At 35.6% G+C, this 27,287-nt stretch overlaps 1 protein-coding gene across 2 annotated transcripts in view; it reads left to right on the top strand.

Annotated features, from left to right (window-relative positions):
• EDIL3 (EGF like repeats and discoidin domains 3) overlaps window positions 1-27,287 on the top strand; it is a 392,992-nt gene that overhangs the window by 341,909 nt on the left and 23,796 nt on the right. For both annotated transcript variants that reach the window (XM_045897839.3, XM_045897830.3), the window contains one exon: window positions 26,154-26,309. In XM_045897839.3, the coding sequence (XP_045753795.1) occupies window positions 26,154-26,309 (156 nt within the window). The remainder of the gene's footprint in view (window positions 1-26,153; window positions 26,310-27,287) is intronic.

Raw genomic sequence — 27,287 nt, 5'->3', positions numbered from 1 at the left:
TGGCAGCCATGTTCTGTCTGTTGTACTGTATTCTTCCACACCCTGGGATGAGAGGAGGGTTACTTGAATTTTCTTTTAGAGTAGATTCTTTCTGCTTGAATACCAAAGTGGAAAACATAGCTATAATTACCCAGAAATATAGGCATCATGAAAATTCTTGTTCAATACTGTAGTGTGAGATTTTACTATTTAATCATTCTGTGTCCAATACTATTAGAAAGGTTTGCACTTGTCCAACAGCACTTACATAATATGTTGGCTGATATACTTGTAGGAACCACTAAATTTAATCAGAAACACCTTGCTCTCTTTTCATCTAGATTATTCATCTCAAAATATCTTCAGATTTACCAGGGATCATTAAATTTGACTGCTGAAATGAAAGAAGCTTAAGATCACTCATAAACAGGTCATAGGAAAATATGAACATAGCGGCTATACTTTATGTTTCCTAATTGATCAATTAAGGAGCTGAGGTAAATTTAGGGTACACATTGTCTTAGCTCGTTATGGATAAAAATATGTCTGTCGAGAACATAATCAGAATCGTGGCCTTGCTTACTGGGTAGGAGGGAGAATGAGCCTTCATAAAAGTTACAGCATTTTCTGTTCTCAGTTGGAAATTTTGAGCAGGAGAGGAATAAGCAGATGAATAAAACATGGTAATGGAATGTAATAAAGCAAAAATTGAGACATATCCACTAAGTAAGATCACAGATAGCATACAAATTTCACTGACCATTAAGACGACTCATCAGGCAAGATTGTGATATTTTTAATCCCCAATGATTATATGGTAAGTCTACAGTTTGGATTTTATTAAAAATTTCAAGAGTATATAAAAATGGATTAAAGTTTCAACTTCCTAGATTTGACATTCATTTTTAGCATGTAACAGCTCAGCAATTTTAATGATTATTGCCAGATAATTCTACTCTTTAGACCGATGTAGAAATAACTTTGCAAATGGTTCATCAGTTGTATGCCAGATACTGGTGTGGGGATACTATATATAGAAAGTAACATTCATGGAATAAATGCCTTCCCTAGTACCCCACCCTTCTCCCCTGAAACATGTGTCCATATACAAATGTAGTGACTCCCAACAAGAGCCCAGCAAACCCTCCCCTCCATCCCCCCCGCCGCCCCCAACCATGGCATTCCATCGCTGGCTGCAGGGAGGAGGGCTGGATGGTTTGCTAAGGTACTGTAGATTCCTAACATACTGAGGGCTGTCTCCAGGATTAAAAGAAAAAAATGTGTGTAGGTACTGCTGTTAAGAATTAAATTAAAATGAATTTAAAAGTGTCACAGAATTTTAAAATACTTATTTTGCCATGTCTTTTATCAATAAATAGGTATTATAAGTAAAACTACTTCTGTACAGAAAGGAAAAAGGCAACCCAATCTGTGTGTGTGTGTGTGTTTAATTCTACTTGGTCCCGCAGTGAAAGAGATAGTACCTTTTACCTACCAACAGTCTAGAGCAATTCATATAAGATATGAAGAGATAAAGAAAGGAAATAATTAAGGAGTTAGGAATTGTGGAATACAGAGTTTTGCACAGAATTATATTCTCTAATTTCACCAAATTTTAAGTAATTCCAATGGGAGACAAGTTTCCTTGAAAAACAAAATGAGAAATGTTTTTCTCTGCACATAATTTAGGTGGAAATACATCCAGTAGATCCAGGTTTTCTCTCCAGGCAAAAAGTAATTTGGAGAGAGCTAAGCAATATGGTGTTGGTAAACAGTGTTTCTCATAAAATGCCAGCCAAAAAGTGAATCTATAACAATTCCCAAACTCCAAATTTGAGACTTTTATTCAGATTTTTTTTACCATTAGCCAGTATAGAAAAAAAAGTTACTAAATGGGTGTTTTTAATGTACCTTACTTTTATTGCCTGAGTATAGAGGGGAAAAAAAGGAACTTGTAAAACAAGCTATTTTTTGCTAAATAAAAACCTTTACACAAGAGCCTGAAATGGTAGAATAATTGAAATGGAAAAGAAGTCGTGTGAAATTGTTCCCAGTGGATTTCTCTAAGTTCAGTTTCAAATACTCTTACAAAAAGTAACTAAAAGTTATCAAAATCTTTTATATTTAACTTAGTCTACTGATGGTATAAGTGTAGCAGGTGTATAGTTATTGAAAAAGAATATGGTTATCTGAAAGTATGTGATAAGTTTAATACTTCCAGCTCTGTGGGATGACTGTTTGCCCCATAAAGGATGCAAGGACACTTTAATCCAAAAATGATGGAGACAGATAATTTGCAAGGTTTCCAACTATGTCCTAATTCAAAGTAGCTCTAGTATAATATGCTATTACTACATAACCCTTAAGAGAACTGTACATATTTATGGATAGCTTTAGGGAGCAGTGTGGCCAAGCACTGAATCAGAAGGTACAATATAAGCAATAACAGAATATGTCAAATGTTTTAAATTGGTAGTTTTCTCATGGTGTCCCTCAGAACCCCAGGATCACCTTGGAGATGTCGGATACACAGTGGTGCCGGAGGGCAAAGGGGAAGAGGCAGCTTTGCCCCCTCCCCAGCCAGTCTGAGTAGTCCAGTTTACACTATTTTGCACACGCGTGTTCCATGGAAGATTCAGTTTGCGAAAGCAGGGTGTAACCTAGATCATGTTCAGTGAAGTCATTCCTCATTTTGTTTTTCGAGGAAACTTGTTTCCTATTGGAATTACTTAAAACTTGGCACGCTTAAGTATCGCTGGTTCAGAATTTAAGAAGGTCTTGTGGCAGGTAGACAAGTAGATTCAATAGCTCTTCTCTGAAGATTCTCTCCAATCTTTTCTTAATGTGATTAAAGGCTATCATTTACAGAATGAAAGGGTAAGCATTCAGATAGGAGAAAGTAGTGCACTCCTAGGGCTTCTTAATTTAATGGAGGGCAGAGGAGAATATGTGTGGTTTATAAATAAAACATCATTTTGTCACATTACTTTGATTTTGTTTTATTCATGGAATTTACTTAAAATTTCAAATAATATTAAGAAGAGTGTAAAATCGCTACATTCAACAAAGGGAGCCATGCATTTTATAAAGTCAAGAAATACCTCCTTACAATAATTAAGGTTTTGCTCAAGTGAAGTCTGTTACCACTCGGGCTCTTTTATTTCTTCCTCCCTGGAATTATTTATTCTAATGTTTCATACTATTGACTATTTTAAGATTCTTTTTTTTTTAAAGATTTTATTTATTTATTTGAGACAGAATGAGAGAGAGAGAGAGAGCACATGAGAGGGGGGAGGGTCAGAGGGAGAAGCAGGCTCCCTGCTGAGCTGGGAGCCTGATGCGGGACTCGATCCAGGGACTCCAGGATCATGACCTGAGCCGAAGGCAGTCGCTTAACCAACTGAGCCACCCAGGCGCCCCTATTTTAAGATTCTTATTTAGGTAAATTGAATCTTGCAAAACAGCAGCTGGTTCCACAGATACTTCACAGTAGTTGAGTTGGGTAGGCACTTAATCTGAGCCAAAATCTTAAAATTTTATGTTCATACATTACTAATCTGGAAGAGAAAACCAAAATAAATAATCACTAATTAAAAGTCCTCATTTTTAAAAGTCTGTAACTTTCAGAATATCATATATGATAATAATATAGTAGGGAACAATAATATTTCTATAACATTAAAAAATTAATAGATTGATGTAAGATATCTTTCATTTCTCCAAGCTATACTTTGTTTAAAATAACTTGATAGTGAAAAAAGAGAAGTATATGGAGATATCATTGTCACTGTTGATAAAGTAACTTAAAACTGGAACTATGACCTGAACTTAATGATTTGAATATAAACATGTTTGTCATAGGTGCTTGCAAAAATTTTCTTTTGAGCTATTTACTTGCCTCCATCTCTTCTTGCTGCTTTGTTAACCAGTGTCTAGATGGCAATGTTTTGACTCTTTCATTGAAATGATCCTTATAAGAGCATATGTTAGGAAAGATACTCTTGAAAATTAGGAATGCATTTAGTCTTAATTATGAGGGTTTGTGGAGCATGTTGTCTAAATCAGTTTGATAATGGCCAAATCAGTATTTTGCTTTACTAGTGTCTATGGAATAAATGTAGATTTGTAATCTGAAGAATTCATAAAGCAGACTTCTGAACACAGTTATCATATCCTTTCAGTTCTTTGCTGTTATGAGCTGGCTTGGAGTTACACACGAAGTCTGCCTCCAGGTGCCTGCCTAGGCCCTTGCCGGGAACTGCTGTCTAGAAATGTAGCATAGTGCCAATAGCACGTATTCTCTACCATCATTCGTGCATCGTTGAATCCCTGTGTTGCACCTGTTTAAGCTTTATGAAACCTCAAAGGCAAACTAATACATCACAGAGCATAAAAATGGAAATTATCTGAATCCACAAATTTGCCAAAAGTGGATGACAAATAATTTTGCTGAAGCAGGGGGTGTGTGAGGACACTCCCATTCTGACAGGGGGAGCTCTGGGGAGAAAGGCATTTCTCACCAAGACAGCAGGGGGAAAGAGAGCAGTGGGGAAAACCCACGGTCTGCCTTTGAGAAGGGTGGCAGATAGTCCAAATATATGTCAGGATCCTGCCAAAACTTAAGAGATGCTCTTTGTAGCCATGGCTGCGAGTCTGTACAACCCGATTTTCCCTCAGCCCCCAATGTCGTCAATGTCAAGTTGTCCAGATACTGTGCTCCCCGAGCTGCTTACCTCATGGCCATCATTAATTGGCAGTGAATGGCCTAGAGACTATGACTGTGTGTGAGGTGTTGAGAGCATGAACGTGTTAACTTCCATAAGGTTCATGTGAATTTAAATAAAAGTGAGAAAATAAGAGGTGTGATCAAAGAAGAAAAACATGTTGTTGGATGAAGTTTGGAAGCAGATGGTGAATCGATGAGGCAGATACAGTAAGATAGAGTGATTGGTTACCAGAAAGTACATCTAGCTGTTTCTAGTTAAAAAAAGATTTAACTGCTTCGTTATACTCTTACCCTTAATTAAAAAAAAAAAAAAAAAGACTTTTACAATGTCAAATCTGACTGCTTATGTTATTACAAAATACTGTTTCTTGCAGTTCACCTAGGTAAGGCAAGGAAGGGGGAGTAGGCCAGTTGCTATAGAGATTCTAAACAAAGCTGTGAAAATGGAATATGCAATACCGGGATCACACTTTAGAAGCAAGCAACATAAATGTTTAATGCGAAGAAAAGCTTCAGGATCTGAAAAAATACAGGATAAGTGGAAATGAATGCATTCCAAAGGTATGCTGTACCTGTACTGTGTTTCACATTCTGTTCACAAATACAGGTCTTTACTCTTTGTCAATAGTGTAGAACAATCTTGTGCAATCCATTCCCCACACTACCCTGTGCTCCTCACTTTACCTATGTCCTTCATCTTTTTCTCTATTACTTGCATTTTAATCATTTCACCAAGTCATCTTTTTTACTTCCTCCTGTTATCTGGTATATTAGTCTTCTATTGCTGCATAGCAAATTACTAGGAACTAAAACAATGCATATTTATTATATCACGGTTTCTATGGGTCAGGAGTCCACACATGGCTTAGCTGGGTCCTGTGCTCAGGGTCTCAGAAGGATGCAGTCAAGGTGTCAGGTGGGCTGTATTCACATCTATAACTTTGACTGAGGAAAGATGCTCCCAAGACAATTCAGATTGTTTTCAGAATTCACTGCCCTGTTGCTGTATGACGGCTCAGCTGTTTGGCTAGCTGTCGGGCAGTGGCTGTCCTCATGTCCTATGGGATACCTTCAGTTGTTGGAGGTCACTTTCTCCTTCTAGAGGCAACCCACAGTTTCCTGCCATGTGGATCTCTCCACATGGTCTCTGAATTTATCAAACCTGCTAGAAGAAACTCTAGCTGCACTCTGCTAAGACAGAATCTTATATAATGTAATGTGATCAAAGAACTGAAATCCCATTATCTTTGCCCTATTCTATTGGTTAGAAGCAAACTACAGATCCTGCCTATAATCAATGGAGGGGAATATACAACAGTGTGGACAGCAAGAAATTTGAAATTACCGTGGTCACCCGAAAGTCCACCTGCCACATTTAAAGTCCATACTTGAGTCAAATACCTCTTACAAGATCATTTATCGCTTTAACCATCCTATATTTTCCTGTGTCCTTTCCCCCCCAACCTTTTCAGTCAAAAGACTGATCCTACAGCACATTCTATAAAGAGAATTCTGAGAAGAGCCTCCAGGGACACTCCAACACCACTTCACAAAAGATAAGGAGCAATACGCATTTCAAGACAGCATCAGCAAGGAAAAAAATCAGAACATTCTTCTGGCTAATATCTCCTCTATCTAGGAGCCATCTCTATTCTGTAGAGCTGTTAGCAAAGCCTCACATTTGGACAGTGGGAGCAGAGTCAACCCTAGCACAGGGCGGTGGGGGCTGGAGGGTGGGAAGTGAAAAGGAAGTCAGTGAGATTGCAGATCTTTATCTAATGAAACTAATCTTTTCTTGTTTCTGGAAGAGCAGATGGGGAGGAGCTGGTGCTTCTCTCTGCTTAGCATTTGTTAAAATATAAGAGGAATTACATTCTCCTACAGGCTCAGTTCCTAGAGTTTAAGTACCTAAGGAAGAACCATTATTCCACTGCCAGGGTTTTATTCAATTATCCTGAACCACATGGAAGATAAAGTAAGCAAACTGAAGTTGACTTTGTAACCCCAAATCAATTTGTGAACGAAAGCTCTCATATTTGATTTTGTTTTTCTTAAAATCATTTTCTAATGATTCAAAAATACTCCCTGTTAAAGGATTCTCAACCCGAAAAGCTGACCACTTCTCCAAGCAGTGATACTTGGTTTGGGTCTAAGATTAAGAAATGTCATTCTTGGTGGTCATTATATAGTTGCTATTGCTCTTTATTGCATCTTTAGGTTGGATTTTAAATTGGTGTCATTTGTTTCTAGGAAACTCAGCTTATATTGCTCTTTAGAAACAAACAAGTTTTTAACTAAATATAAAGGGAAATTACTTTTAAGATATATTTTGGTATAGCATTTTACCCTTACAAAAATATTTTCTTATTTCATTTGACTTTGAAAACAATTATATAAGGAGGTCAGGACAGTTGCTATGAACCCCACTGTAGAGGAAAGGAAACAGTCTCAGAAAAGACACAGGATTGTCTAGGGGTACATAGGCGGAAAAGACTGAGGTCCTGTGAGTCCAGCCTGCGGGCTCTACTGAGAGCGCTTTTCCACATACTTCCTGGCCTCCAAATCTAGATAGAAACGTTAAAGAACAACTGTTTTCCTCTTGCTCTTATGGGAGCATAGTTGTAATTGATCTTTTTTTTTTTCTTAATCTCAAAGGAAAAGGTGTTCAAATTTAATATATAACACTTACTGAATTTCATTCACCTTTAAAAAAGAAGTTGCCTGAGTCAGAAAAAGATGATTAGTTCTTTTATGTGTCAGTAGATTTGGTAATTATGCATTTATTTTATTGACTCATCTCATAAGCACATAAATCACTTGAAATGTCAACACACAAATGTGTTGGTTTGGGCTACCTTAATGCTGTCATTACTTTTCTCCGCAAATATGAGAAAGAACTTATACAGATACCATTCTGGTCAGTTTTAGTGTGGATTTGCAATGTTAATATCTAATGATGGAGGGTCATTTTCAGTGGGAAAAAGCAAGTTGTAGGCAAGTGTACCCCATGTCATCAGAAGACCATACCATGTCTAAGAGAGTTCTGGAGATGTTCACCGTATTCCAGTTTGGGGCCCCAGCCCAGGTTCCATTTCACTTTCTAGTACACATTGGTCATATTATAACAAACATTATTTGAGATTTTTTCTTAATAAGATATATATATATATATATATATATGATATGTGGTTAATTATTATATATAATAAACCATCTGTGATTATATGTAGTGGTATCTGGATATGTATTTCCTGATACGATCTGTAAAAGAAATTTTTTAACCCAAAGCAATATGAAAAAGAATTTGTGACATTATCCCTTTCAGACTCTTAGTTGTATATGTAATCATTCCTCCTCAGAGATAGAACAAAACTGTGGAGGTTTGGATACAAGTGATGAGTCTGCATATACTGGACATATATATGGATAATGAGACACAGTTGCAGTGACCGTTTAAAAGATTAAGCTGTAAGAAGCAAACATTTTGAAATAAGAGCTGCAGATACACAAAGTATCTGCACTTCTCAGAAATAGAAAATTAATTTTTAGCAGCTGCTTTTTTCTAACACACCTAAAAGGTGATGTAGGAAATTTCTCCCTAGTTAAAAAAAGAAAAATGGCTATGTATTTTGACAAACAGTAAACTGTAGAAAGTCAGCATACTAATGTCACCAGAAATTAAGGATGGAATACTTGGTAGTCTGGCTAAGTCAAAAAGATTTAAGTTTACTTCATACTATATGAATACATGTTACTTTTTAAAAAGGTGTAAATTGCTACCAAAGTGCTCACGGGCTCACAAATTATATATATTGCTAATAGACTTTTGTGTTATTGGAGACTCAAACAAGAAGAAACCAAGCCATTTGCAAATGGAGGGATCTATATAAAAATTGATAGCTAGGGACTGCCCATATTTAGAAATGAACGAGAAGATTGGCAAAACAGAAACATGGTGTTGAACAGTAGGCCTGGGCATTTTATAAAGAACCTGAAATCCAGAGAGTTTGAAGGATTTGTTCAAATGGAGTACATGATGACAACCTAATTATCTTTACTTTTAAAATAGCACATTTAAGTTAAAATCTAAATTCCTTATGCTGTAAATTTCTTCTTTCACTTACTATGGTGAGTGAGTAAGAAAACGCGTTCAGAAGTAGGTTCAAATCTTCCATTCCAGCTTCCTGCCCCTACGGTTTTTCCTGCCCTATGTTCCAGCCAAAAGGAATTCTTCTCCAAACACAGAAAGCTCTTTCAAGATACTGTACATTTGCAAGTACACTTCGCCTGGCCTAGAATGCTCTCCCCCACCCCACCCCCAGCTCCTACTAATGCTCTAACATCGGGGATCACCTGGGCTCTGGTGGCTCTTCACACCCCACAGGCACTTTGTTCCTATGCCTCAAAGGGTCCACGCCTCTGTGCTATAATCTGTGCTTACATGAGTCTGCTTCTCCCATGATAACAGAGATCAAGAGGATTTTAATAACATGGGACCCTAGTATAAAGTAGGTGCTCAAAAATATTGGATTGATGTTTGGATAAACAGAGAATGAAAGTAAATTTAACAGAGGTGGTTATTATTATTATTATTATTTTAAAGATTTTATTTATTTGACAGAGAGAGACACAGCGAGAGAGGGAACACAAGCAGGGGGAGTGGGAGAGGGAGAAGCAGGCTTCCCGCGGAGCTGGGAGCCCGATGCGGGGCTCGATCCCAGGACCCTGGGATCATGACCTGAGCCGAAGGCAGGCGCTTAATGACTGAGCCACCCAGGTGCCCCCAGAGGTGGTTATTATTGATTAGCATTAGCATAGGGAATTACAGAGATTTCCAAATGGAAAGGCACCTCAAAAATCTTCTGAACAATGCCTCTCATTTTACAAGTGAGGTTCAGAGAGCAACTTACTTTAGGTTATCCAACTAATGTACAACAGATTCAAGATTTTTTTTAATTTTTTAAAGATTTTATTTATTCATCTGAGGCAGAGAGATACAGAGAGAGAGAGCGCATGAGCAGGGCGAAGGGCAGAGGGAAAGGGAAAAGCAGTCTCCGCACTGAGCCTGGAGCCCAACGTGTGGACTCCATTTCAGGACCCGGAGATCATGACCAGAGCCAAAAGCAAATGCTTAACCATCTGACCCACCTAGGCGTCTCTCAAGATTTTTTTTTTAAGATTTTATTTTTAAGGAATCTTTACACCTGACATGGGGTTCCAACTCACAACCCCAGAGATGAAAAGCCACATGCTCTACCAAATAAGCCAGTGAGGCACCCCCAGATTTAAGATTTAAAACTGTATCATACGGTTTTAGTTCTACATCATAAAGCATCTGATGAAAGAAACTGTTATATAAACTACGTCTTGGTTAGAATTTTACCAGTATATAAAAATATAAAAAAAATTTTCAAGTATTGAGGAGCACTTGGTGACTAAACTCCTTTATACAAGCCATTGTTTTATTTTTTTATTGTTGGACTGATTTGCTAATTATATCCTTTTTATTCTGTAGATCAAAGGAAATGATACTGAGCATTTTACATGCTTATTTTTTATTCAAGGGACTTTGCTTCTCCTTCATTTTTCTCAGTAAGCATTAATCTTGTTTCCAGGTCTTATTTTCATGTTCTGCATTACAATTCTACACTTCTTAATATGAAATTTTATGTTTCACTGTAAACCCCAGTTGACCCTAAAAATTATACATGCATCAAGTCTAACATCAGAGTGACTGAAAACAAGTCAGATCTTAGTACTTGAAATAACAATACAAACCTATTCATATAGTTCTGAAAAGCAGATTTCAAATTGCATGAATTAACTTACTGAATTTTAAAGTAATGAATCTAAAAATAATTTGACCTAGCACTAGGCAAGTAAAATATATAAAACAATCAGCAAGAGAGGTCAGGCAGACATAAAATCAAGATGAATTTACTTATTTTAAAAAGGTGGTTTTTTTTTTTTTTTCTTTTTAAACTGAAAATTGATTTCAGGAGCAAGAATAAGCAAGAAATTTTAGAGCAGAGAGTGTGTAGCCCTTACTTATTACTTTGGTATACAAAAATCATCCATTTCCTAAAGCTTTCTGGGCTCAGCACCAACATACAGAGACCACAATTAAATTCTGTCACTAAAAACCCACACTTCATATTCACAACCAACAACAAGAGGAAAAACAAGAGTCTTGAAAGAATATTTTGTCCAACCAAAAGATCTTACGTTCTTCCTAGGAGATATGCCATACCAAGACTTGTTAAACTGTAGAAATCATTATGCCAGAAGAGAGAACTAGCGTGATGCCCTATATTGATCATGAGAGATTTTAATAATACTTATTTCTGATTATTTTTCTCTGGAGTAATCAACGTGCAGAGGAACATACTATACGATTAGCACAAAAAGGAACGTACAGACACCAAGCAGAGAGAGCCTTCTCCATTCCCCTGCATTCTTCCTTTTACTTAATCTGGGATGGAAGGAGGGAGAATCAAGGGAATGTTTGAGGAGTAAATCAAGGGAATTTTAAAACTGTAGGAACCATGTTAGGATTATTCAGCCGCACGCGTGTGTGCGTATGTGTGCGCGCCCGTGTGTGTGTGTGTGTGTGTGTGTAATCTTTGCTCAGTGCCATGATATGTTACCCGTGCAGGTAAATCCTACTTCACCCTCTCCTTTAAGTGTTGTATCTAGTCTGTCATAGGCAGAAGTTGTCTGGGTGTGAATGGGTTGCATTTTATGGTAGGGACAAGTGGAGGAGCAGATGACTTCTGGTGCAGCACTCTTCAGGATCCTCAGCTCTTCAGTGATCTGGATGGAACTCATCAGTATAGTGAACTCTCTGCAGACTTTCACCCCCCACAATTGAAGGTACCTCATCCATCCTTGCAGGTTCATCCTCCCTCCGGAGTCCCAAATTTTGGAGTCAGTCTTATTCCAAGACAGTGCACATGTAAAGCCCTGTCATGCGAAGTCTGGGTCAGGTATTGTTCAAATTGCTGCCTTTCCTCTCTGTTGTCATGGGCAGCTTTGCATCACAACCCTGTTTGGTCTCCCAGTTGATTCTCTGCATGATATTCCATATTGTCCCAAAATAAGTCTCATCAGTATTTCCTGAAAAGAGAATACAGCCACTGAGGGGACATAGTCTTATGCCCTTGTCTCTGCTCCTAGATACACAGAGCATCTGTGTGCTTAGAACTTTACCTGTCGTTTTCTGCCAGACATCTCCCAAACCCCTTCTAGTCCCCATTTGATACACCCTCCTTTACTTTACTTCCTATACAGTACATCTTGCTGGACTTCTCAGATCTGCAAACTTCTGCAGTAGCTCTTCTGTCTTTCGTCACTTTTGGGTTCCTGAAATTCCAACAGCCAACTGTAACATCCTGTCTCCCAAGATACTCTAGACCAACTGGCCTGACTTACTTCTTTTCCTTGTTCCCATGTATGCCCTTCCTCCTGCCTGGCCTCTTAAGTCAATGCTGAATTTGGATTTGTATGGTCCACCTTTCTAGCCCTAGCAAGAGAATCCAAACCATACTGGTTCCCTTAGCCTCCTGGTTCAGAAACATACTTGGCAAAATGACATTAGACTTGGTATTCTGCTAGCTTCTTCTTCCTGTCCCAGCTCCTTTACTGACCTAGATGTGTTAACCCACTCTTGCTCCTGAGGGCTGGCATTGGCTGTCAGTTTGACACTCTTTATCTTGATTTAAGCTCTGATTAAATTGAGTGAACTGCACCAAAAGAAGAAGAAAAAAAAAAAAGGTCCTGTCCTTTCACCTGTCACATTGTCCCTGGGTTTTCTGTTCTTATTACTGCTCTTAGAATCTAGGGACCTTTACCTCCTTCGGCATTACTGACAAAGCACTGAAGTCATTCTCATTAACTTTGATCTTTTTCTGCCAAGGTTAATACTATACTGCACAATGCTGCCAAATTCACAGTACCATGGGGTAAAAACATAAAATTCTTAATACTCTACCTTAAAACTTCTCTCTCAGGAAAATATTTTTCTTCACTCAAACATTTCTTTAGACATTTACACATCATTTTTCCTTGCTGCTTATCTGTAAAAAAAAGTTGGCCCTGCTATACTTTGAAAACAAATCCCAACCTGTATTTCTCAGCCAATCTCTTTCCATCTCATCTATCTGCCTATCTAGTAAAGGTGTTCTGGATGCCTAACACATGCATACCTTAGAATAAACCTGGAAGACACAAACGTGGCTGAAACGTGATTAGAGCATTCAAAGAGCTCAAAATCCTGTAGAGGACAAACATTCATCAACAGATTATTGCAAACTCAATGTGATATATGCTGTAATGGAGGAATATGCTAAAGAGAGCATAGACTGATAATTTGAAAAGTGGGCTTAGAGTCCTTTACATTTGAGTGTCAGATGGATATCAAATATGGGTTTATTAATTTTCATGTGTTAATTGACATATGAATTTTGGTTCCATTCAGTAATGAAAAAATAAAAACATTTATTGAGGTCTAGTTCTGTACCTGGCATCATGCAATATAAGAAAAGCTGAAGTGGGAGAGTGGCAGAACATGTTGGGAAGGCAATAAATATTTTTTAAATTATTCTCATTAAATTCTGTTACTATTATGCATGGTTTTCAAAAATGACTTTAAGGTGCATGGGTTAGAGTTCATCTTTCATAAAACTTATAATAAGAAAATGATAAAATTTATGGAAGGTAACTGAATTATATTTAGTGTCCCTACCTCTCTCTCTGTCACTATAAGAAAACCTAATTTTGGTAACATAATTTTTGAAATATTGCAGATTTCATTGTTATTTCATGTTTATATGATTTTGTCATAGTTATTTTATTCCAAAGGCAGCAAAAATGCAGAAATATAAAAATAAGTTATACAAAATAAATATAGCTAATAGAGCAGAGTCTTTCTTTGAAATGAATGGCTCAATGAATGAAATAAATGGCTAATGGTGTGGATACAGTACTAAAAAGAAGACAAGTGAAATGCCAAAAAATAAAATAAAGAGCCTAGATTTTAAACACTGAGGTATACGGGCCTTTGGTAGGACTAGAGTTACAATATTCAGGGTAAGCAGATTTTTTTTTTTTTTTAAATTAAGAAGTTGTCTAGTTACATTACTTTTCATTCTAAGGATTAATGTGCTCTGAGGTTATATTGCCAAACTAAATACATAGTGTCAGTATTACTGGAGAAAGTTGGACTATATCTTAAACAATTCTACCCCCTCCCTCCCTTCCACGTATTTCTGGGGAAAGAAAAACAAATACAAAGACTACTTAAGTCCTTCCCTAGAGGTTCACAATAAACTGTGTTTTCTTTAAATTATAAAATATTTCAGTCATGTGAAGAGAACAATATCCAAATTTAATAAAGGTTAACATTGTGCCATATTTACTACATATATATATTATAGATGGATGTTTCTATATGTATTTACATATATGTATATGTTTATAGTAAAAGAAACATTAACACAAAGTATTTACTCAAAAAATGTAGAAACCTGGATAGTCAAGAAAGTTCACGTAGGAGAGAGAAAGGAAAAAAAGAAACCCTGAATAGATCTACCATCATTAAAGACTTCAAACCAGACTTCACAGCTTTCAAAATACATATACCCTCTGAGTTACACAAACTATTTTATAGAAAACAAAGAAAGAAAGGCTTCCCAAATTCTTTTATGAAACCATGGTTTTCTGGTACCAAATAAAACTGGGCATAGGTACAAGAAAAGAAAATGATTTAGAATCTCACTTGTAAACAGAGATGTAAGAGTCTCAAATAGAATGTGACTAAATAGAATCCATCAAAGTTTAAATAGGTTTACTAAAGAAGAATTTATCCCGGGAATGCATAAAATGTTCAAACTTTACAAAAACATTAGAAAATCTACTAATGTTAATCACCAAAATAGGAAATCAAACGTAAAAAATCTATCTATCTTGCTGGTAGGAGTGTAAACTGGTAAAGTCACTCTGGAAATTCTTTGGCCTTATCTTATAGAATTGCACATTCATATACTCTACAACTGCAAAATTCTACTCCTAGGTACATAATCACAAAAAATTTTTTTGAATATGTATACCAGGAGGTAAGTACAAGAAGGTTCATAGCACTGATTTTTAAAAGCTAAAACTGGAAATAATCAAATACTCGTGACATAGAATGGGTCTTATTGCCTTATATGAACACATGGAATATTACACAGCAGTAAAAATATATACATAACTATAAACAAACATGTAGATGAATCTTAGTACTGTCATATTGAATGAAAAAAGTAGGTCCCAGAAGATTGCTATATGATACTTTTGTTATAAATTTTAAAAACAACTTAAAACTTAAATATTATTTATGGGTCCACTCGTGTCTAATAAAACTGTGTTTCAAAAAGCAAGGAAATAACAAAAAAGGTAGGATTATGTAAACCATAGTTAAGAGAAGCAAGAAGACAGTGGAAAGGTTGCCCAGAGGTATTGTCATTGTTATAGTTCTGGTGTTGGTTGGGTGTTGGTTTGGGGGCCATTTGTTACATATTAATTAAAGGAGAAATCTGTATGGTCATCTCAATCTAACAGACATATAATTTCATAAAATTAAATACCTATGCATGATTTTTAAATTCTGAAACAAATTAATAATGGAAGAGAAAGTTCTTAATCTCATAAAACATATCTACAAAAAAAAGCTATATCAAAAACATTCTTAGTGCGGAAATGTTAGACACATTCTTAATATCTGGGTTTTTACTGTTGGATTATTTTATTTTATTTTATTTTATTTTATTTTATTTTATTTTTTGAAGATTTTATTTATTTACCCAAGAGAGAGGGAGAGAGACAGAGAGAACGAGCACAAGCAGTGGGGAGGGGCAGAGGGGGAGGGAGAAGCAGACTCCTGGCTGAGCAGGGAGCCCTACCCAGGTCTGATCCCAGGACCCCAGGATCATGACCTGAGCCAAAGACAGACGCTTAACTGACTGAGTCACCCAGGCACCCCTACTGTTCAATTAAATTATTGTTTCCATCTTGAAAATAAAACCACATTTGTTGTTTTGACCTGAAAGTTTTCAAAAGAATACATTATTTCAGAATTGTTCTTCACAATTAACCTTTCAATCTCCCCAACAATGGTGAATTTCTCCCTCCTAAAGCATAATCTCTACATGACTGTTTACATCACTTGCTGTTACTTTTTAAAGAAAATATTACAAAAGAGTTGGAGACAATGCATTACACGGTCATGACTTTGTAGATGATTTTAATTTTTTAGAGTATTAAAAAGGTTGTAATTTTATGTGTGACCTCTGGCCTAATTGTCTCGAAAGGGGAGACTTTAAAAAGTTGTTTGCATTGGACCTATAGCGATTCTGTCTAACGTACAGATGTGTCAAAGTGTATATTCTGATTCCGAAACTAACAGATATTTCAGCACTTCTTAAAATGTACCAGATTTCTCTGTAATGAGAAAGACATGTCAAAATACCTCTTTAGGTACGACCAGCCACAAGATCAAGAGACAAATCTTGTGAGTTATTTATGAAGATGAAGAGGGGTTTTTTTTATTTTTGTTTCTGTTTTGATTACTTGCTGATTGATTCCATTGTAAATAATTTTCTAAAATCATGCTTTTACTGTCATTCTATCAAATAATTTCTACATGATTCCTCTTTTCTTTAAATCAGTGTTTGAATTCACTAAAATATCTTTTGGATTTTAGGATCCTTAAGCAATTATAATATCAAATAAGAGGGAATTGTGCCTCTACTTTCTGTTTATTTCACTTCTGACTCTTTTTTTTTTTTTTTTGCAAATTATGTTAAAAATGTCAACAGTTTTGTGACTGAAATCTCAGATGGGATATCAAAGACAGTTATTGCAAAGATGTTCAACCACAAGGGTAGGAGGTGTCTCATGAAATTCTTCATTTAAATCTATAAGTGATCCTTTAGTGAAGTGATCTATAACTTGGAGAGTTTTTAAACTCTTGAATACAAATGCAAAAAAATTAAATAAACTTAATATAATGAGTTTGTTCCAAGTGATTTATTAATTCCATACCTAATTTAAAACTGTGGTTTATGAGCTATTTTACAGTAATATAAGAATATAGTGCATGAATAGTTTTAGAGTTAAAGAATGTGATTTTAAAAATATGAGATTGTTTGGAGCTGATTGCACAAAGAAATGAGCTCTTGTTCTGAGACAAGGATATATACAAGAGTCCCTTAAATATAGTGCTACTTCTTGAAAGAAGGAAAGTATTAACATCTTATTGTTCATGGGCAATCAAGAAGGACATATTTTGCAAAAGCTATATACCCGATATTCAAGCCATGACATTATAACTCTTAGGCATATGCTTGTTTGAGGCTTTATTATAAATATACCCAGGCCACATTGCACTTTGGAAGCTAATTAAAATATGTTCATCAGGTAGTACTTAGATTTTATCAGCATCCAGCACCCAGTTTTCTATTTTACCACTTAATAAGCTCAAAAGACCTTGGACCCTATATTAAAGAGAATAAATGGGAAATTAATGTTAGGACCTAAAAGAGAAGCTTGATGAAATTGGAGTTCCAAGAATTCAGCTGCTCCTTATTTCTACTCAGGAACAAAACAAATGGAAATTAACATCAATAACAGTGGAAGAATATAGAGAAGATATTTTTACTATACATAAATAAAACACGGTGGTTTTATGGGTATTCAATGAGGAAATCTATAACCAGGGCTTTCAGCAAGGCTCTTTAAAACTATAATTACTGTGTGGGGACTGGTGTACTGAGAGACTAGACAGCCCTGCCAGATCCACCCCAGCCGGGCTTGTCCTTTTTACACAAATAAAATGCTGACAGTGTTACTGACTATGCATTTGAATGGAAATAATTTGTATCCTTTTTATCCACACTATGTGTATATTCTGTCCTTCTGACAAAAGTTTTGTTTTTTGGTTTTTTTTTTAAAGCCACCCTTTAGGGCAGTTCACTTTCTGTGTCACTGGCTCTTAACCCCGTAATCCCCAGGCAGCTCTTACTGCTGAGCCGTATCCCTCCCTTTCCCCTCCAATCACTTCAGAGCAACGCGCTGACCTGGGCTGTTTTCCAGCTGTTGACACTGATGGTACATTTTCCCCAAAGCAATCTGAAGCATTTACTTCATGCCTGGTTCCTGAGAGGCCATGCCCCTTTCTGCTTCCTTTTGTAAGGACAAGGAGGAGAAAAGTTAGATCTAGTTCTCTTGGTATTGATGTCGTTTAAGCCTAAAAATCAGTCATCGTATAATGTGAGTATGCGAAGACTGAAAAAAATCTAGTATTAAGGCTCACCCGGTCTGATGAAACAAAATCATGCACAGGACTCTATGGATGATTTCTAAATTGTGGGAATGGCAAAGTTTTATATCAGCCTAAAATGCATAGCTCTTCCAGCAAGCGTGGCACATAAAAATAGGTTGTGTGTTCTGTCAACTTTCCTACCTTTCGAGGGCCTCATAATAGTTAAGATATGCAATGTGATTTGCTGTTGCAGTATACTTTAATTTGTGGGGGTTTTATTTTCCTAGTTCTCATGATTTTTATTTATTTGTCACAAAGCAAGAAGATTTATGTAAATTTCCATATCAACACATTTTTGTGTATAGATGTTTTGTATTTGTAAATGTCAGCCTCTAGAATATATAATGATTATATGGGATATGAGTGCCTTTGGTAATATTTAGTAAAGTGGTTGCCAAAGAAATATATTGAAACAGCTTTTTCAAGTGAACAGTCAACCAAATACTGGCTACTGAAGTGCATGGAAGTTTGATTGCCAGTTCAGTGAATCTTTAGCTTTATAAAAGACACTGACACAATTTTTACCTAGGTTCCTCTCTCACTGTGCTATCAGAAAGCACTAAATAACAAACTACTTCAATTCCTATTTAAAAGTTGTGTTCTTTATTTTAAACTAACACAGATCATTTGCCAGTAGTTTTCTTTATTTTCTACTTCATTTGGGCTTTGGCACTGCTCTAATTAAAATATCTGAACAATATTTATTGGATATCATTAAGCTCTTTGATCAAAGTCTTCTATTAAAAAGTCTTGTCTCCATTTACCAATTAATAATGACCCTATCAATTGCAGACTAATTCAATTAGCCCTTGCCCTGAATTTTTATTCATGGAATAAGCCAAAGTTCCCAGCCTAATCAAAATCAGGCTTGAAAGGTACATAAAGATATGTTAATTCTACTCTCTCAGGGTGATCTTATTTTTGGTGAACTCAGCAGAAAATCACTTTCAATAACCCAATGAGAAAAGTACGATTCTTTTCCCTAGGAATTGTCTAAGTTTTATAATTTTCTTCAAACGTTTTTTTCTTTCTGTCATAGGATTTGAAGAAATGCCTAAGAGTTTACCTGTTAACTTGATGTCAATTTTAGTTACTTCATTTTTTTTTATTTTAGTTACTTCTAACTATAATTGTTTGAGGATATTGTTTGCAAAACAATTCAAAAAATGAAATGTATATAGAATATTACAGAAGTCTCCTCATTAAAAAAAGAGATAAAGCGTATCGCCTTATTTTCCCTTTATATGTCATGATTTAAGTAAATCAATACAAAGGCATTAGAATCAGTCACAGTTTATTAATCCTAACATATTTATAATTTTAGTTCTTTTGTCTTTTAAACTTGTCTGAGATTTAATGAAAAAATCTTGATAAATGGACTTCCATTTACACATAGAGCTTTAGTGAAGCCTGGTTGAATTTTTTCCAACATTTTCCTGAGAACTACATTTGGAAGGTTCCTCTGGAGCTGAGAGAAGCAAGCCTGATTTTAAGTGTTCCTGTGTTGAGCTTACGAGGAGATCACGTCCATCATTTTAACTCATTCAACTTCTGCTGTAACCTTTGATTCCCTTCCCTCATCCACAAAGTACACATACAAATGTATGCCAATCGATGATTTTCCAGGCCCTGGGTAGAGTTCCCTGTAACTACAGTGTGTGGATTCCAACATTAAATCAGAATAGAGGCGGTCAAGACCCAGAGCCTGCCCTGAGGTCTGGAGGGCCCAACAGTCACTCTACTCCAACCAGAAACTATGCTGTGGCCACTGCTCTACCTCCCAATGTCCCATCACACCCATTGCCCCTGGGATACAAACCTGGCAAAGTGGAGTGGAATTCACATTGACTACATGTTAGCTCACTGAATCCTAAAAAACAAACGATCCGTTCATTATGTGTTTATCAAAACACCTTATCTATGCCAGATACATCATGCACAACAGAGACCAAGTTGCCTGACCCTGTAATTTTATATTTGACAAGAGGGTACTTTGGATTTTGTATGATCAAGAAAAAAATTATCCTTCCTATATTCAGAGGAAAAACAGCAAGAGTAGGAGAGGCTTGTCCCTTCAGACTAACTAAGGTGTTCAGCCTAAATGTCTGCTGGGCATTGGTAACAGACAGGGCAGTGTTGATAGCTGAAGGTCGGAAAGAGAATTCCCACAACTGCCTAATAGACAGTGAGAGGCGAAGGGGAACCCTTGTGACTAGTGTGCTGGGCAGACATCAGGACTGTCCTCTCTCTGTTCAAGTAAAGGAAAATAAAACAAGATTATATAGGGCTTATTTTTTAAAGATGTAGGACAACAAAAGGACAGAAATTTTTCTAAAGGTATGAAGAGGAACTATAAAAGTAGAAAATTTTCTACCAAAACAATGGTATATCTAATTTATCTAATTTATCTAATATCTAAAATTATCAGAATTCCTTCTATCTCTTTCACCACTTGAAATTTTCACAATGAGTGTTTATTATTTATCTTTAGAAAATGAATCTATTTTTCACATCCTTTGACCAAATAACCTTAATTCTATGAATTTGTCCTATGTAAATGAGATATGTGGTCAAATGAAAGGACTAGGATTTTTTGAGAGTATTAATTTTAATAGAAACAAAATTGAGGATACAGGGAGGAGTAAATGTTTTATAGTTAATAATTACAGCAAATCTTTAACATGGTGTGTTATGGCAAAAAAAAGTCTTAAAAATAGTTTATTGACATAGAGAATTACTGATGAAATATTAAGTGGAAAAAAGAATGAATTAATTGACCTGCAAATGCAGACTAAAAGTGCAACCAACATCTGGTAACCAATCAAATGCCAAGTACAACAAATTTGTCTAAAAAACCCATGTTTAGGGTGAATAAAAAACATTGATCTTATCTGATAGTGAGACAGAATTGTTTTCTACTCTTTCTGTATTCCTCAATTTTTCTTCATAGCATGTATTACTTTCACGAGAAAGATTATTAAAATAAAATTATTAAATATAAATTGTGCATAGTTACCATGCTATCTCCCATCCTCAGTTAAAACATGCAGTTGAACAACTTGCATGATTCTAAATGAACTCTTTTAAAAAGTTAGCAGTCATGAGCTGACAGCAATCACGGGGTGTAGCTCAGGCTGACCTGGAGCATTGTTCATGTTATAATTGCAGGTAATTTTTAAGTACAGAATTATCTCAATTTTGAATCCACGGCAGATGATACCTAGATATTTGGAATGTCTACTCTATGCCAGGTGTCCTACAAAACATACTCCTGAATGATCGCCTAAGCTTACAAAGCTTGTTTATGGCACCATACATGTGTTATATGAGGTTTTACATGCAAAAGGCATACTATAAAACACCAATAAAACAGAAAAGTCCCTCTATCCTTTGAAAGGTTATTTTATAGTATAATTTTTTGTATTAGTGCTCATAGCTGTAAAGTTCAATATGGAAAAAGTAATTGCTATATTAAATATTTAAAAATATTATTAGAAACTTAAACTTCTTCAGTAAAGGGAGGAGGAAAGCAATAATGAGTGGTGAAATGAATATATAGGATTTGGTATTTTAAGAACACTGAACCTGTAACCCTAGAGCTACTAGATCATATCAAATATAAGAGCTGGATAATATTTCATATTGAGTTGATCACATTAACTAGTTGGCCTACAAATACGCACTGGAAGTGTTACTAACATCTGATAACCAACAATATTGTTCAAATACCAAGTGCAGTGAATTATGTGCCTTAAATGGATCTAGGATTACATACAATTATATTATGTAATGTTATGGTTAAAAAATTCCTTATTGAAACCAAAATGTTTTCTAAACATTTTACCCATAATTTGATTTTTAAATGCTATATAATTATATTAGCTCAAAGTTATTTCTGTTCAATGAGTTAATTTTACAAAGCTCTGTGAAGTTAGAAAATATGTCATTCAAAATAGCTGATAAGACAGGCTAACTAGAGTATTTTAGATGTAGCCGTGTTGCATATTTCTGTGATAAATCTCTTTGGTCTTTTTTTTTTTCTTTTCACTTTTCTTGCACACTATTTTATCTGTTTTCCTCACTCCTTTAAGAACATCTCTGTGAAAATCAGCTGACTTTCCTAGTCTGCCCTTCCAGGGAGCCATCTGTCAGGGTGTGATGCAGACATCTGAAATGTCATTTATCTTGACCTTTCTCAAACAGATGCTCTTCGTTGTTCTACAGTTTTCCTAAGTTAGACACTCTAAAAATAATTATGCTTCACTAAAACATTACAGGATATTTTACAACAAAAGAGTTACATTCCTACATAACCCTCATGCAATACTTTTTTCTTTACTCACATATCATTTGAGCCTCTCTGTATATGCATCCCTCTTTTTTTACTCATATAATTAAAGGAAAATAAATCACTCACTGTAATTTGGAATCTAATTCCCTCTTTTAGCATTGTTTTGGAGCCATTTCCCTGTTGTAACATAACCTTAATATGCAAATGGGAACAAAATTCCATAAAATTATATTATTTTTAGTAAGCCATTTCACCCATAATTGGGAATTTCACTGCTTCAAATTTTCTCTACTTTAAGTAAAGATGAAATGACTATCTTTGTATATAACCTGAGAAGGTGACCAAAGTATACTGTGATCCAGAAGTTGCTTCTAGGACAATCTGGCCACCCATTTCCCTGATTCTGTATTTATGTTTCTAATAACATGCTGAGACTGATAATAGATTATTCCCCCAGATTTATTTATTGTTTTATCCTTATCAAATTCTTATAATAAAGCCCTTACTATAGTCTATATGTTGTTTAACACACTTAGTAAATATTAATTCATCTAATCCTCATAAAATCCAATGAGGATTGTTATCTTCATTTTTCAGATGAGGAAATGGAGATGTGGGGTAGTCAAGTAGCCTGCCCAAGGGCATATAGCCAGTAAAGGCAGAGCCATTTTGGGAACCCAGACCATCCAGCTCTTGTACAATGGACTGCCTCTCACGATCAGAAGATCGGAGAGGATTTTTAACTAGTTGCCCTTCCCAGTAAAAACTGGTTGGCACCACTGTGACACTGTTTCCTCGACCAGTGATGTTACCCGATATAGAAAAACAAGAGAAAGACAGCTGACAGTTTCTGCTGTGGTACCTTGTGGCATCCTTAGCCATGGTTAGTTCTTGTCCATGAGACATACTTAGGAAGTAGTTTTAGCTCAATCCAGCAAAACCTTTATTGAAGGACTGTTATATGTAAGGCACATTTAGTACAGATGCAGACATGAAGTGCAGTGCACTAAGCCAAACGTCTACCCATCCGCCAGCTCAGTGCCCTAAATAATCTGCTGTATTCGAGCCAAACCTTGGGAGGTGAGGGTCTATCTAAAACAGCTGAAGACATTTCGTCCAGCATGTTTGCAGTACAACTTTAACTCAGAAGATCTATAAGAAGGCAAAGTACTTCTGGGCCAATGGTAAGCATAGATCCAGAAGAATGAGCTTTTCTGGGATCATCCTGAATATGAGAGTGACATGCCTCTGAGTGTGTCCCAGACTGAGATTTCTACATGTCCTGTTGCAGAACTTTCGTGTTAAGTGTGGGATGCTGATTATTTTTACACTAAAAGAGGTTTGCTTAGGCTTGGTATTCTAAGTTTAATGTAGCAAATAGCAAATTTTAGGACAAAATCCAGCTTGAAACAGATTGCTGACTATTTAAGTAGAGAAGTTGACTTAACTGGAACAAAAAAGAAAAACATTTCTAGTTAAAAAAAAAAAAAAGCTGGAGAAGGGGAGCAGTTAGAGTGGGAGAAAAACATATCTGTTAGAAAGAGCCAAGACACACAACTTAAGGAGAAAACATCTCCACCCAGCAGGAAACCCAGCTGACTTTAAGAAATACCACAGAAAAAGAGATATGCTATAAGACTCTTCATTGCGTCATCTTAGCTAAAGACTCAGACGTTTAGGGACCAAAGGATCCAGCCTTAGAAGTGTTCATATTCTTGGTGACAGTTTGAGTTTCTGTGCATTTATAGCATTGATGGTAATGCAGTGACTCAGAATACTGTAAGGTTTTTTGCCCATTAATTGTCAGCAACATTAAGAACATTTTGAAGAGCAGCGGCTATGCCTAGGTGTCTCTGTGCAATTATATTTGGATTTAGGACAACAAAAGCAATCCATATTTTTAACTCTGGACAGGGGAAGAACAGAGACGAAATTCATGTTAAAACACAGGGCTCTTCTAATATTGTAAAGCCAGGATTGGTTTGGACTGGGGCTTAGAGTTCCTATAAGTTCGATGAGTATGATGAGGAAGCTTTGAGATTCTTCAGAAATTTCTGAAATTGTCCCAAAGAACGGAAAGAAATCCTTGAGTGAGAATTTATATGTATGGTGGAACTTTGAATCAGAAAGGTGGATTTGAATCTAGGATCCTCCCTTCACTCACTATTTATCTTTGGATCACACATCATGCTGTATTAGGCATCTGTTTCCTCATCTCAAAGCTATGGTACAGGGCTGTGAGGACATAAGAAAGCACTCAGTATAGTGTATATGACGTAGCAACAGTTTCCTTCCCAGGTATCATAAGTCTGCCATCTTGCCTCACTGTGGGACAGATAAGATATTTTAGATGATATAATACATGTTTCAGAAATAGCAAAACCAGAAGTATTTTAGAGTTTTTGATAAACTTTCTAAAATGTTTTAATAAAGCATTAAAGGTAGTTTTCTGTCTTAATCCATTGTCCAGTTTGAGTCTAATGTCTTTAATTAAGGAATGTTCCAAACAGTGTTGAAAAGCCCCAATGACTTTTTTAAGAAATATCCCTAGGCTGTGAAACATTGCGAATTTTTTTCATATCTTTATTGAAGAGCATCTAAATACAGTCATTAAATATGGTCTATTCAACACTGTCTTTTCATTCATGTACTGTATCTGACCCATGACTGTCTATTTGTGGCTACATATATCACACAGGATGGAGAACCTGAAATAGAAACAAAAGGACATAGTGGTTGAAAGCCACCAAGGTCACACATGGGATCATGATAGTGAAAGATGATAAGATCAAGGATGTAAGCAAGGCAGTTAGTCATAGGAAGTAGGAGGAAGTAGGTGGCTATTGTGGAAGGAGAGAGGAAGCTGTAGATCAAGGAACATCAATAAACCTAAAGGTAAAGGTCTTATAAGAATTGTCCACAGGGAAAACAAAGATTCCCATATTTTTTAAAAATTCGCATCCTAAGAAGAAAAGCTTCATGAATTAGAGAACAAAGAAGAATTATACTAAATTATTCAGTGTTACGTACTCTTTTTTCATAAATATCAATCCTATCTTTTGCATTTCAATTACATCTTGATTAATTTAATGCTTACCAGATCACCATGGGTCTCATAGTTTTATAAGTACATATTTTGTAGGAACAATCACATTATGAGCACAGATCCCACAAGTCATGGATGCATACTTTAATCTTTCTTCATTTTTGAAGAATGCCTGACTTCCTCCTCAGCATTTTTAGGATTGTAATTTTCTGAAAGAGATTTTCGCTGGACAACAATTACTATTACTCAATTATATTTTCCTGAGCTGATTAAAATTCATGGAAATAATGTTGGCTTTTTATTTAATGTTTAACTGTGATACATATAATATCATTTTTATTCCTAATATGTACACAACTATAGTTTTATTTTTATTATTATTGAATTGACCAGTAAAGTCAGCAAATTGAATTATAAGCACTAGCTCTGGAAGATAATAATCATTTCAAGAAGGCCAGACTTGCCAGCTCTAGATGTATCAGTTTAATATAAAATTGATTGGTAGACTGAAATGACCATCACTTTATTTTTAAATCGTCAAAATAGTTATTCAAGTTTTTGACTAAACTTATCCAGTGGCAAAATCAAAGTTATGAGCCAATAATAGCTCAGTCATCAGTTTCAAAATTCAAATAATCAGTGTATTTTTGGCTTTAGCACGTATGTTACTTAATCTCCTGAATTCAAGAGACTTGCAAATTTATAATGGACTCTATCATGGCATTTAAATTATATCTTTTCCCTTTTTTAGGTGGACCTTCTGGTCCCTACCAAAGTAACTGGCATCATTACACAAGGAGCTAAAGATTTTGGTCACGTACAGTTCGTAGGCTCCTACAAACTAGCTTACAGCAATGATGGAGAACACTGGACTGTATACCAGGATGAAAAGCAAAGAAAAGATAAGGTAAGTGATCTGAGTGGTTTAGAACAGGCAGAAATGGAGGACCAAACTGAATCCAATTTTGATTGAATGAACTACTTATACATAGGTATTAAAATTAATGGTTATATACACTGAAAAATGTATGTTAAATAAAAAGCTTTAACATTTTCCATATTATCAATTATCTGAGATCCACCTAAGTAAAATTTGCTTATATTTTATAGAAGCTTGAATAATTTATCATAAAGCACATGTAAATAGTTATTGTTTGACTACTTACCACTATTAATTTTACTTTTTTAAAAGATTTTATGTATTTATTTAATTTTAGAAAGAGAGAGCACACACATGTGGGAGTGGGGTAAGGGAAAGAGGGGGAGGGAGAGGGAGAGGATCTCAAGATGACTCCTGGCTGACTGTGGAGCCCAACACAGGGCTTGATCTCATGACCCTGAGATCATGACTGAGTTGAAAACAAGTCGAACACTCAACCAACTGAGCTACCCAGGTGCCCCTAATTTTACTATTAAAAAACATTACTGTTATTAGAAAAAATGTTCTTTGGCAAAAATATTTCAAAAATTAACTAAAAGATGTTTTGTATTTCTTTGATTATTTTGACAATTAGGAATTTTAGAAATGGACAAATTTTAACTATTATACTAGTTTATCAAAATTAAACATAGGATGTTTCTCTGCCCAGTTTCCTTGATTGTGTTTTAATTCACGGATTTATTCAATTTTTTTACCTGTGTAACTTTTAATATTATAGTAATAGATAGATAGATATTATTGTACCATACAATTCTACACTATATTATATCTAATTGTTTTTCTAAAAGTTCTTACATTTTAAACATCTTTCCATAATATCTCTTGGTCCAAATTTCTATAGGGCCCCAGAAAATGAAAGTGCTCAGGCTTCCATATCAATAACTAATTCATTCAGATGTTAAAATGTAGCCTCAGTTGGACCAATGAAATTGAAACTCATTCATT

Source organism: Mirounga angustirostris, unplaced genomic scaffold (genome assembly GCF_029215605.1).
Source record: "Mirounga angustirostris isolate CCGP_5_RB_7025 unplaced genomic scaffold, mMirAng1.0.hap1 SCAF_7, whole genome shotgun sequence".
NCBI lineage: Eukaryota > Metazoa > Chordata > Mammalia > Carnivora > Phocidae > Mirounga > Mirounga angustirostris.
The sequence above is the reverse complement of the archived record's forward strand: the minus strand, read 5'-3'. Positions and strand labels throughout refer to the sequence as shown.